A 12892-nucleotide genomic window follows, 5' to 3' on the forward strand; every position below is an offset into this window, starting at 1 on the left:
CCTTTCTAGGGATTGCTTGCTTGCTTGCATTGCTTGCTGTTTGGGGTTTTAGGCTGGGTTTCTGTACAGCACTTTGAGATATCAGCTGATGTAAGAAGGGCTATATAAATACATTTGATTTGATTTGAATTCTGAAGGTTTCAACAGTCATTAAAGAAGGGCTTCTTTACATAAATCATCCTCACAGCGATCAGAGGTCAACAACTTATGTAAATTGCAGAGCATGATGGAAGAGAGTTTGATCAGCTGTTTCATTAGTTGAACATGAATAAATGAAGGGCAGTAATACTCTTCCTCATTATGTTCACTCTCGGGTCAGGGCTCTATCATATCATATCAGAGCTGTTTACATGAAGGGTCTGATTCATATTGAATAGGTCTTTGTTTCCATGCATTCCTTCACTCTCCTATATCCTGGTATTAGACCTGTGGTGTGGCTGGATTGAATGGTGGGATATTTGGTCGGCTTTGGGACCTTCAAGCGTGACATTCACCTTCACCGTTGGCGATGATTAATTGTGAGCTGGATGGGTGTAAACAGCGGTGTTTAATACAACGCTGTGGTTTTGGGAGAAAACTGTCGCTGGGCCAATCAATAGCTGCTCGTTTCTGTCTACAGTCCTATTTACCATGTGATTTATCACCAAGTGTTTTGGGGAGCCAGTGCCGCCTGATGGGTTGGCATTGTCTGTAGGTTGGTCATCTCGTTCCCAGACACTCCTGCACAAATGTGCGTAGAGTCTGGTGGACCAGCGCATCAAACTTGGCCAAATCATAGAGCTGGGAGAAACTCCTGGCACATAGGCATTGGCTTAATCTAACTAATCTACCAACCAATCATCTCCCACAACACCTTCCCCCTAACCCTCCCCCTTACGCTAGTACATCACAAGCACAGAGCACCACAAGCACACCACACCACAAGCACATGTGATTCGCTAAAATGAAATGATGACAAATACTTTGCCATAGAATCACTCGCATATAATTCCATGGTCACTGCCACTAAGGCCAACTTTGAGTGGTTGATATCCCAGGCTTATATGCGCTGTGCGCAATAGCCTGGGGATGAGGTTAGTAGGTTGGTAACACAGCATCTGCTAATGTCTGTGAGTGCTGTAATTTCATCAGGCTTTTGCTCAGTCACACTCCACAGTGTGAGGGAAGAGACGTTAGCTGGTGAGAAGTGCTGGCACCCACCAGGAGTGAAAAGCTTCATCAGATAAGACCATCCTGCTGGGAGAGTCTGCAGCGCCCGCTCCATCTGTTCTCCCTTCTGGTTCACTCCTCCCCAAATAGAATGTCTCGCCAAGTCTTATATTTCACTTCCCCCCCCTCTCTTTCCTCCTCTCCTGCAGGGTACCACCACAGCCTGCCGTCCTCACCATACTCCTCCGGGCCCGAAGGTCAAAGGTTACCTCCATCCGGAACTTTGTCAACAGAGTTCCTGAACCATGGTGTGCCAGTGAAGATCCTGTTGCTGGTGTGCAACGCCGCCTGGAATGCCCAGCAGGCTGTCAGGTTAGGTGACTGTTTCAAACACACTCTGGGGTCTAAGGGGCGGTTGGTGTTGTTCTCCTCTTCATACTGTCACTCAGAAGTGAAAGAGAAAGTTACAGTTATAACATAAGGTCATGAGTAATTTCTATATATAGGCTTTTCATTCGACTTTGGGCCAGCAGGAAAACATCTCACGACTGTAATGTCAATGGGGAAGCACATATGCAGCATAGAAAGGCCTCTACTATCTCATGTGACAGTTGAATGAGCCACAGTCAATGAGTCACAGCCTCTTAAGAGTTTCTTGTCAATCTAATTGAGATGCGAGTCTCCAACTGAATGGTTGTGAAGTTTGACATCTGACACGATGGAGTAATCCATCAGACATCCAGCCCGACAGCAGTGGAGGGATCAATAATCGCTCAGGAGACCTCACAGAGTCGGACATGAGAAATCCAATCCCATCCAGAAGGCTTAGTGTCTCTCAGCATTCTCCCATGCTTCAACATTGCTGATTAACCCTCCCACTGGGCACCACACACTGGTGTCAGATGTCAAACTTCACAACCAATCAACGTTGTTTCAACGTAATTTGTCAACGTATTGTGATGTGGACTCAACTTGGAAAATACATTGGATTTGAAAAAAGTAATCAACCAGTACTGTTTTCATCTCATTTCAACCAGAGTTGTAAACATAAAAACTTGTGTAAAACAGGAAAGGGTCACCCATTTTGAATGTTATATTGTTTTTGTGCAACCCTGAGTGATGTTCTATTAATTCCCATGGTCCTTTCATGTTTTCATGTGTATCTGAGTTATTGGCGTTCAAGCAGGCAGAAATCCGTCCGGTATGACGTAGCACTGTGGTAAAGTCACTCTCACTACACTGGAATAGGACTTTTAGATGGTGAAAACGTCTATCATACATGTTAGATTTCAATACTGGCCGATGTCATAACACGGGAGGATGTCTTCTCTTAAATGAGCCATTGGTTATATTTTTGCAATATTCCTACCTCGAGACATGTTTTATTTAACAGAGGGTCTAGCCCATTTTCCCTATTTGTCTGCCTCTTGTGTTGTAATCCAGGGTGCATTGCAAGGTGCCGTTTCCAGAGATATGAAAGAAAGGAATGAAGGAACGTATAACGCCCCACCCAGCAGACTGTCGACCATTCGCGTTGACGTTGTCATGCTGTGTCACACGGTTGCTAAACTAATCGTCACGCAATCCCTTCTCAAAGTCAGTGTATATGTCGAGAAATGTGCCTATTTTCATCTAACGCACGTAATGTCACGATTCCAAAGCTATACGATATTACAGGTAGCAAGTTAATTATCTCACATCTCGGAAATATGTGTAATGTTGTACTTCTTGTTGACGAAATTAGTGCTAGTGTTGAAAATTTGAGCTAGCGCCCAATTGACAGGTGAAGGGTGAAGATATTCACTCCTTAAAGGAGAGCGTTCCTTGTCCCAGATCGCCCAGAATACACCGGCCTGTACCATAACATAGCATGTGCAACGTTTCCCATCTCCTCAAAAGTATATCTGCAGTTGAGAATGTCAGACTCCACTATGTGGGGCACATCGATCTACAGGTTGAAGATGCTGAGATTGTAGACTCCTAAATTGATAGTGCCGTTTTTTAAGGCGATTTTACAGCTAACTAGCTACTGCACATGCTGATATTGGTATTATTGTGTGTAGCTATGTTTTCTTGTTTGATAGCTAGCTACCTAGCCATCCAGCCAGCCAGCCCATAAAGAAAGCATTGCATGTGGATTTTGTAGTCGATTTGAGCTGCAACACATATCCACAACAATTTTCCATTTGTTGCCAACCTTATTATAACGCCAAAATGAAACATTCGCTGACAAAAAAATATTATTCTCGCATATTAGTGTTAACACTGTAAACTCATTTTTGTTGAGATGGAGATCCAACATTTTAATAACATTTTTTTTTTTTAAATCAACCAACCGTCCTTCATATACAAGACAATATCCAAAGGTAAAAGTGTTTTATTATTATCATGGATTTGGAATCCTATTTACAGGGCTAATGGTAACTACTTCTAAACTTCCAAAAATCCAATCAACCATGGATGAATGATAGTATACCTAGCTACACGTTGAAATTATGGTGTCCTTTGTTGGGCAAATCAGATGTCAATGAAGCCGACATAAACCCAAACTCACTCTGAATTGACTTTCACATACAGCTTGGGTATGAGAAGTTAGAGGAGTTACTTTAAACTATTCTATGTTATTTAGGTAGTCTACACAAAGGAGTATGAAAGCTGATCAATGTCTAAATGTGTTGACATGATAGCTCAGCTGAAACGAACACAGCTTGTTTCCCAAGCTTAGCAGGGTACACAGAGGTAGGCATCTGGATGCTGAACTTGATCGCACTGATATTGAAACAATATAAAATAAAGTATGTCCAATCAAATCTAAAATTCAACATCATTTCAATATAGGAAGAAAAAAACTAGAAGTTTCAACGCAATTTCAACGTATACATAGTTCTGATGATTATGTTGAAATGAGATTGATGTAAGCACCTGTTAGTCAAGTCAAGTCAATGTATTTAAGGTGAAGTCTTACCCTAATTTCAATGTTGGTTGAAATGAGATGAAAACAGTACTTGATTACTTTTTTATTTTTTATTTTTAAATCCAATGTATTTCCAGGTTTATTCCACGCCACAATCAACAATTGAAAAATTACCTTTAAACAATGTTGATTACACCAGTGTGTGCCCAAGTGGGCTCGGACCTGTCTCTGTCTCATCGGGTGAAGATATTTATGTGCAGAGAAAATGACATGTGGATTGCACTCTTTGTCTTTCTCTTATTGTCCTACAGGGAATAGGTTTTGCAGGTACATTCCTCTAACCAGCACAGTGTGAAATGTTCATTTCAGTGTCATTGCTTTGTTTAACCGTCAACTCCGAAGTGAGTGAATATATTTTTGAAGACCTTCTTGATGAATCTAATTATTATAATAAAACATTAGTTTAAACTAGAGATGTCAGTCATTTTGCATTGGATGCGTCTCCGCCGGTGTCACCCTTCCGCATCTGCAGTGATAGGTAACAGCACTAGAGCGACAATCGGTCTTCTCACAAAATCGTCTGTAGCGTCCGAACAAAACATGAGACTTTCACAAACACGATGGTGTTGTCCGTTTTGCTGTCTAATCCATATCATCTCTGGACACGGCATGCTTTAGATGTGAGTTCCTCGCTGAGATCGTCCAAAGCCAGATTGCTAGACATTATCGTCTGAAATCCAGTCCTGTTTGTAGCAGGCCACCTCACCCATATTGATTTCATGTATTTTGCATTTGCTTAGATGTTTCTTTCCTAGTGATCCCATCATTATGCACAGTGTGGGACAGGACAAACAAATCATAATGTGACCCATATTGATGCTGAGTCTTATTTCCATGCAGACAAACTGCCTGTTGAGGAGAGAGATGCGATGTGGATCAGTGGGAATTCTGACACATTTCATAGTCTCCATTGGATGATCTTATCACAAGTGTCAGATGTTTTTTGGATCAAATAACTTTCTCATTTGTTTTGGTCTGACAGATTAAAATAAATATGACTCTGCCATAAGCGTGAAATTATTATTAAGAGATATGAGCTCTGCATTATTTTTGCAATTTATTCCAAAGACTGTGCAGCTAGAAAATGTGGTTCCTTGGAAGTTGTGGGTTAGTGAACTTATGTTTTTGGTTTCACAATGGTTGGGAACAAAGCCATATGTTTTTTGACTGGTAAAAAGGAATGTTTTTTCAACGTTTTGAGAACAGAAGGGAACATTTCGCCTGTTCTGGGAACGTTTATTTTTAGGTTGCATGGAGGTTCTGAGAATGTTTTACTCTGGTTCCTTGAAGGTTTTCCTGGGAGATTTTATTAATGCTCTGAGAACAGAAATTATATGTTATTTTGAGGTTTTTGAATAACTTCCTTTCAAACTTTCAGAAATACTCCTCAGTTTTATCAGTTGTCCGGGAGGCTGTTCTCAGACAATCCCACAGGTGAAGAAGCTGGATGTGGAGGTCCTGGCCTGGCGTGGTTACATGTGGTTTGCGGTTGTGAAGCTGGTTGGACATATTGTCAAATTCTCTAAAATGATGTTGGAGGCGGCTTATGGTAGAGAAATGAACATTCAGTTCTCTGGCAAAATCCCTGGTGGACATACCTGCAGTCAGCATGCCAATTGCACACTCCCTCAAAGCTTGAGACATCTGTGGCATTGTGTTGTGTGACACAATTGCGCATTTTAGAGTGGCCTTTAATTGTCCCCAGCACAAGGTACTGCTGTGTAATGATCATGTTGTTTAATCAGCTTCATGATATGCCACACCTGTCAGGTCAATGGATTATTTTAGGAAAGGAGAAATGTTCACGAACAGGGATGTAAACAAATGTGTTCACAAAATTTGAGAGAAATAAGCTTTTTGTTCAGTATATAATCTTCTTTTCTCTTTTCATGGAATTAGTCCACTGCGCCACCAGGATTGAGCTAACATGCCATGTTTTTTTACGCATACAAAATACAAGCTATTAATTTTAGTCTATTCAAACATACCCCATTTCATCTGAAACAAGCACAGGCCAATGAGTCGGTGTGGCCAACGCACCTGAACATACTTAACAAGATAGAGGATAGTGTTTTTTTTATGCTGAGGACAGAATATATATGTTTTTAAATAACATTCGTAGAAAGTTCTCTAAACGTTACTAGTTTTCTGTGGTTTTTATGGAAAGTTTTTGTAAGCCTCCCTCTGAAAAATGTGAGAATATGACTTTAAATAGAACCATGATGAAACCTGTAGGAAACGTTATGCTAATGTACAGAAATTCCCACAGAAGAATGTTGTTTCTTAACATTCTTGGAACAATTAGAGAACATGACTTTAGATAGAACCATGATGAAACATTATGCTGAAGTACTTAAAAAAGAAAATGTTTATGTTCTCTGAACTATTTGAGAATATTCCCAATGTCAAACCAGTTGAGCAATGTTCCTACAGTAGAACATTACCAGAATTGAAATGAAATGTAAACATGTTTGAACTTTTAGGAAACTTTCTGTTAAAGTAATGAAATACCAAGAAAATAAAGTTTTGTCAAGTTCCTTAAATGTGCTGAGAATGTTCCAAAGCCAAGCAAAAATCCTGTACCGTTCCCAGAAAGTTGTGGGAAGGTTGTATACAAAATAACCATAGAACATCCTGGCTCTCACCAAGCTCTAAGAAACATATGGTTCTCAGAACGTTATGTGCTAGCTGTTTTTTTTTTTTTAGGCTCTTGCCCTGAGATGAACCCAAATTATTCAATTTTGACCTGTGTAATCTTTATCATTCATGCACCCTCTTAAAGCTGTGTGTGCTACTCTTAGTTAATCAGGGGTTAGTTATCATGACGATTCATTTCTTCAGAAAATATTTGTGAAATTGTCCTCTGAAAAGGTCTGTCTCAATGGAGCTAATTCTGTGTATTTCTGTAGTATGTCTTTGGATTGTTATCGTACCACTACCCCAGCTACGCTCCATTCTACTGCCTTGGTTATGACGTTGGCAGGCTTGGCCATGCGCTAGTCCTCACAGCTGCCTTTGTTTTAGATGGATGATCCCACACAAAACTATCAGAGCGATCATCTGACGATCAACACTCACATCTTAAATCCATCAGTCTGAGTGGACACTTTGTTTCTTGCTGTCTTCTCTGTGTACACTAAGACAAATAAAGCACACCATTGCTTCAGAGACAACTCACAAGACTGTTGTAGTAGCTCAATACTTTACAAGGCTACTGCTAAAACGGTGCCTCGGAGGCACCACAGACTGTGTGGAGATCATTGTGGGATGAACATGGACACGTCTGTAAGCCAATTTGACATACTTCCAATCTTGCATCATTCTCAGGTGAAGAGAGAGGGGTAGTACTGTGTACCAGGGCCTGCCATAGAGAGAGGGCTTGACAAGACTATGGGCCGATGATCTGAACAGCATACCAAGTCCTGAAAATAAAGGAACAAACACCTCAAAGCACAGAAAATGAAAGGCTTTTTTTGTTGTATCTCTTTATGTCCTGGTTGTTGCAGCTGTTGCTCATAGTGACCATGGAATGTGGGTCTGCAATTACACAACAACCCGTGGAAAGTACAGTATGTTGAATGGAGGACAATGACATTAATGGTAACAATGTTGAACAGTGTTAGCGATAACTTAATGTACCTTGAGTATCTACATGGTTTCCATGGGACAACCCTTCATGAAACTATGATGAGTATTGAAATAAAACAGAATCAATATTTTACTTTAAGACTCAGATGAGAAATACATTTTGATAGGGTTCGTGCACTTTCACGTTGACCTAATCAAGCAAAGTTTTGTAGTGAAGGCCAGAGAAATATTTGCTAAATATTCAGCTCTGGGTCGTGTTACCTGCCAGATCGACGTACACTGAGGAAAATATTTAATCTTAATTTGATAGATCGTTGAGATGCAACTTGATTAATCCTGTGACGAATCTCTCAATGATGTGTGTAAGCCTCAGCCTCTCCCAGTTAGAGATGAGGAGTTTATGACAGAGACATGGCCTTAATCTGAGGTACCGTTTAATGAAGGCATCATGTGATCCTTCAGCTCTGATGCAGAGCTCTGGTATAATGGTGATTAAATAGGTTGAGTGTCATCCGTGACGATAGGTGAAGGGGGCCTGAAGACTAGTAAGAAACCAGCGACCTAAGCAGGGCTAGTGTGGTTCTGCCTATATGACAGTGTGAGAATTGAATGCAGGATGTGTACTCTACTCTTTCACTCACTGTACATTGAATAAACAGTCATTTAGGTCAATTAAATGTTAGTTGACCACAAACATCCTCATCAATGAAATTACATTTTTTGATCAGTTCACTTCACGTATCCCATTGATAACTGTCTAAGGTCCTATCTCTTCTGACTGAATGGTCATCATGTGTTCCCATCTGCTCCTCAGGTTTGGACCTCCGTTCCTGATGAGGGAGGACCGCTCCATCTCCTGGGACCAGCTGCAGCAGAGCATCCTCAGCAAGCTCTACTACCTGATGATCAACGGAGCACAGGCCCAGGTACAACACTGGAAGACCATAGCTGACACACAGCTAATGGCTCAGTGACTCTCCAACGCTAACCTTTAACCCTGGGCTAGTGTGTTTTCTGCCTGTCATATCTCTCTATGCCTTGTCTTCTAGTACAGTATGGGCTACCTCTTGAGTATAAAAAACCACCTAACCAAAACTACCTTACGGTATGTGCATATACAGTCAGGTTCGAAATCATTGACCCCCTTGATAAAGATGAGCAAAAATTACTGTATAAAATAAATAAATCAAATACTGAGCTATATTGTATGCTACATTTTTTATTATATTATTTTATACTAATACAATTGCTCAGAAAAAAATGATTTTGTCGAACAAGTAATATGTTTTTTCTCAAAAAGTTGGGCGTCTAAATTATTGGCACTGAGCCTTCTATGAGTTGGAGAACACATTAGGAGGGATCTTAGACCATTCCTCCATACAGAATCCATTTGGATCCTTAATAACCTTTGTCTGTGCTTATGGACTGCCCTCTTGAATTCAAACCACAGGTTTTCAATGCGTTTCAAGTCTGGAGACTGAGATGGCCATTACAAAATATTGATTTTGTGGCCAATTAATTTATTTGTAGATGTTGATGTGTGCTTGGGGTTATTGTCTTGCTGGAAGATCCAAACCAAGTGGCTCCACCTTTGTTGGGACAACCGCAGAACATCGGACAAACATGTAATGATACAAATGCAAAAAAAAACAGTCTGCTTAAATGTGCCCAGCTGTGTGACCTCTGATTGCGGCTCAGCGCAGCATAGCATGATGTTAATCATGTCGTAAAAACAGCTATCCAGTTAGTGTCTGACTGTCAGGCGGCTGCATGGCCACCAGACTACATGTCTGTCTGTCTGTTTGCTAAAGGGTCCTGATGTTTTAGGGAGAGAAAAAATGACAGGTTAGCATTCCGTGAAGGGAGAAGGAGAGACAGAGATGCCATGAAGGAAGAATAAAAGAGTGTTAAACTCTCAGTAATTCTCTGTATTGGATTTATCCTGTCCTTTTTTAAACCTCCAGTTGGCTATTTAATTAAAGTCTAGCTTACAAAATCAGTGTAAGGAGCCTACCTCAGCCAAGAGAGAGACATCCAAATGTATGGTTTGCCAATTCTCTAGAGCTTGAAAGGACAGATACGAGTCAACCTGTGGTTTATGGCAGCAATCACTTACTTCCAAAAGTGGATTTTCTACCCTTATCTAATTTTAGACCACAGCAATGGAGTCCAATAGCAGCAGAGTGGCAGTAAGCCAGTCAGTCTGCCTCATTGGATCCTGATGTTGCCTCTCCGTTGCCTGACATCTCAGTCAGCATGGAGCTGCTCACTCGAGCAGACAGGGTGACATGCTACGTATGCTACGCTAACCATTCAGATGACATGGTGCTGGTGACTGTGTATAATTAGAGAATAACAGCACCCCTCCTTGAGCAGGCTGTGGCTCAGACTCACAGCTGTAATTCATGACACTACATGATGTCCTCACAGTGACACACTCTGTGAGGATGGGGAACTGATGAGATTTAATTGAAGATGCAATACGGGAGATGGAGAATGTGGAATGGAGAATGGATATTTGTCACACAGAGACAGACCATGTTACAGACAGATGACCCGACAGATGATGTTATGGTAATACGTGAGGGATTAAGCAGAAATCCGTCAGTGCTTAGATTGTAATGGGAAAGCATTAGAACATTATTCTCACGTTTAAATAGTGTTGCTATCTACCAAATCATAATGTTCTCTTAACACAAGCAGTAATTAACCCAGGTAGATTTAAAACTGAAAGAAACTGAAAGCAATGATTTTCTCTTGGAGTGCGTGTGCTACTATAACAACTATTGTGTCTAATTCAGTATTGTTTGGTCTCCTCTTGCCTCATGCAGCGTTCTGGCTGAGACAGGTAGAAGCTCAGAGGTGTAGTGTTGCGTGGTGTTGAGTTTTAGCTGTGTTTTTCTTCCTATCTACACAGCAGTCATTCTGACAGGGTGTGACATTACTCAGAGCCAGACCAAACGTTGTTTCATATTTTTTCATTTTCCCTCTCACTTACTCATACCTTCTCACACACCTGTCACACACGCACATACACACACACCTGAGCTGAGCCTCTTTCTGCTTCACACACACACCAGTGCTTTTCAAACATTCTTAGACTGCAGCCCGCAGTGGGTGGGATGCACACACACACACACACGGGTATATACTGTATCTGTGTGTGGCATGGGTGGTCTTTGCATGTAGACACAAGTCTATCATGCTAAGCAGAAAACAGGGCTTAAACAAAGTGGCTAAGTACTAGATGAGAGGAAAACAAATTTCAGGTCCACTTTTGTCATCTTTCGTTTCAAGCTTTTGACAGGTAATTCACTTTGAAGACTTTGGGAAGGTTGAGGTATTCTAAGTGAATGCGTTCAATAAAAACATCTGAGACGGCATGGAAAGCTGCCAGAGGGTAATGCAATAAACACTAGGACCTCAAAAATGTAGCTGCTTTACACATGCATTTAGAGAGGACAGTGTGACCCAGTGGGAAATCCATTCTTCTTCTTCTTCATTTTAAACCATTCTGGCATTTCAGCTGGAGCAGTCATAAGAGCACTTAATGTGTTCTGTGTTCGCTATCTCAGGTTGAACACAAATATAGAAAAACCCTCTTCAAGACTCTCTAAGGTATTTAGACAAACTGCAGGCCTCACAGATTCCTTTATGAGGTCTGGTTATTCCCCCGACGTCCTAGATTTTAGATCTAGTATCTTTATTCTAGGTTACCCCATGACAGGTCGGTGTTGAGCTGTATGCCCACACGGCATCCTAATGTACAGTCCCATAGCAGCTTTCGACATATAATTCCTCATTAGTATTGTCATTCTGTATTCCTTTGCAAAGATTAGTATTTTTTCAGCGTTTCAATTTTGTTCATAAAATAATGTCAATCCAAATGCATCAAGAAGAGTAGAGGAGTAGTGGCTCCCCCTTTTGGCAATCCATTAAAGGACATCCATTTAAGGACATCCATTTAAGGACATCCATTAAAATACATCCATTTAAGGACATCCATTTAAGGACATCCATTTAAGGACATCCATTAAAGGACATCAATTTAAGGACATCCATTTAAGGACATCCATTAAAGGACATCCATTTAATGACATCCATTAAAGGACATTCATTAAAGGACATCCATTAAAGGACATCCATTAAAGGACATTCATTAAAGGACATCCATTAAAGGACATCCATTTGAGGACATCCATTAAAGGACATCCATTAAAGGACATCCATTTGAGGACATCCATTTGAGGACATCCATTAGAGGACATCCATTAAAGGACATCCATTAAAGGACATCCATTAGAGGACATCCATTAAAGGACATCCATTAGAGGACATCCATTAAAGGACATCCATTTAAGGACACACATTTAAGGACACACATTAAAGGACATCCATTAAAGGACATCCATTAAAGGACATCCATTAAAGGACATCCATTAGAGGACATCCATTTGAGGACATCCATTTGAGGACATCCATTAAAGGACATCCATTAAAGGACATCCATTTGAGGACATCCATTAAAGGACATTCATTAAAGGACATCCATTAAAGGACATCCATTTGAGGACATCCATTAAAGGACATCCATTAAAGGACATCCATTTGAGGACATCCATTAAAGGACATCCATTAAAGGACATCCATTTGAGGACATCCATTAAAGGACATCCATTAAAGGACATCCATTAGAGGACATCCATTAAAGGACATCCATTAAAGGACATCCATTAAAGGACATCCATTAAAGGACATCCATTTGAGGACATCCATTTGAGGACATCCATTAAAGGACATCCATTAAAGGACATCCATTAAAGGACATCCATTAGAGGACATCCATTAAAGGACATCCATTAGAGGACAACCATTAAAGGACATCCATTAGAGGACATCCATTAAAGGACACACATTAAAGGACACACATTAAAGGACACACATTAAAGGACATCCATTAAAGGACATCCATTAAAGGACATCCATTTAAGGACATCCATTAAAGGACATCCATTTAAGGACACACATTAAAGGACATCCATTTAAGGACATCCATTAAAGGACATCCATTAAAGGACATCCATTAGAGGACATCCATTTGAGGACATCCATTTGAGGACATCCATTAAAGGACATCCATTAAAGGACATCCATTTGAGGACATCCATTAAAGGACATTCA

The 12892-nt window shown here is 40.6% G+C and overlaps 1 protein-coding gene across 1 annotated transcript in view; it reads left to right on the top strand.

Moving 5' to 3' along the window:
• Positions 1–12892, top strand: part of LOC139364922 (ubiquitin specific peptidase 43b) — an 87307-nt gene that overhangs the window by 59237 nt on the left and 15178 nt on the right. The window contains exons 7-8 of the mRNA XM_071102150.1: positions 1359–1521; positions 8526–8637. Of these exons, the coding sequence (XP_070958251.1) occupies positions 1359–1521; positions 8526–8637 (275 nt within the window). The remainder of the gene's footprint in view (positions 1–1358; positions 1522–8525; positions 8638–12892) is intronic.

Source organism: Oncorhynchus clarkii, chromosome 13, assembly GCF_045791955.1.
Source record: "Oncorhynchus clarkii lewisi isolate Uvic-CL-2024 chromosome 13, UVic_Ocla_1.0, whole genome shotgun sequence".
Classification (NCBI taxonomy): domain Eukaryota; kingdom Metazoa; phylum Chordata; class Actinopteri; order Salmoniformes; family Salmonidae; genus Oncorhynchus; species Oncorhynchus clarkii.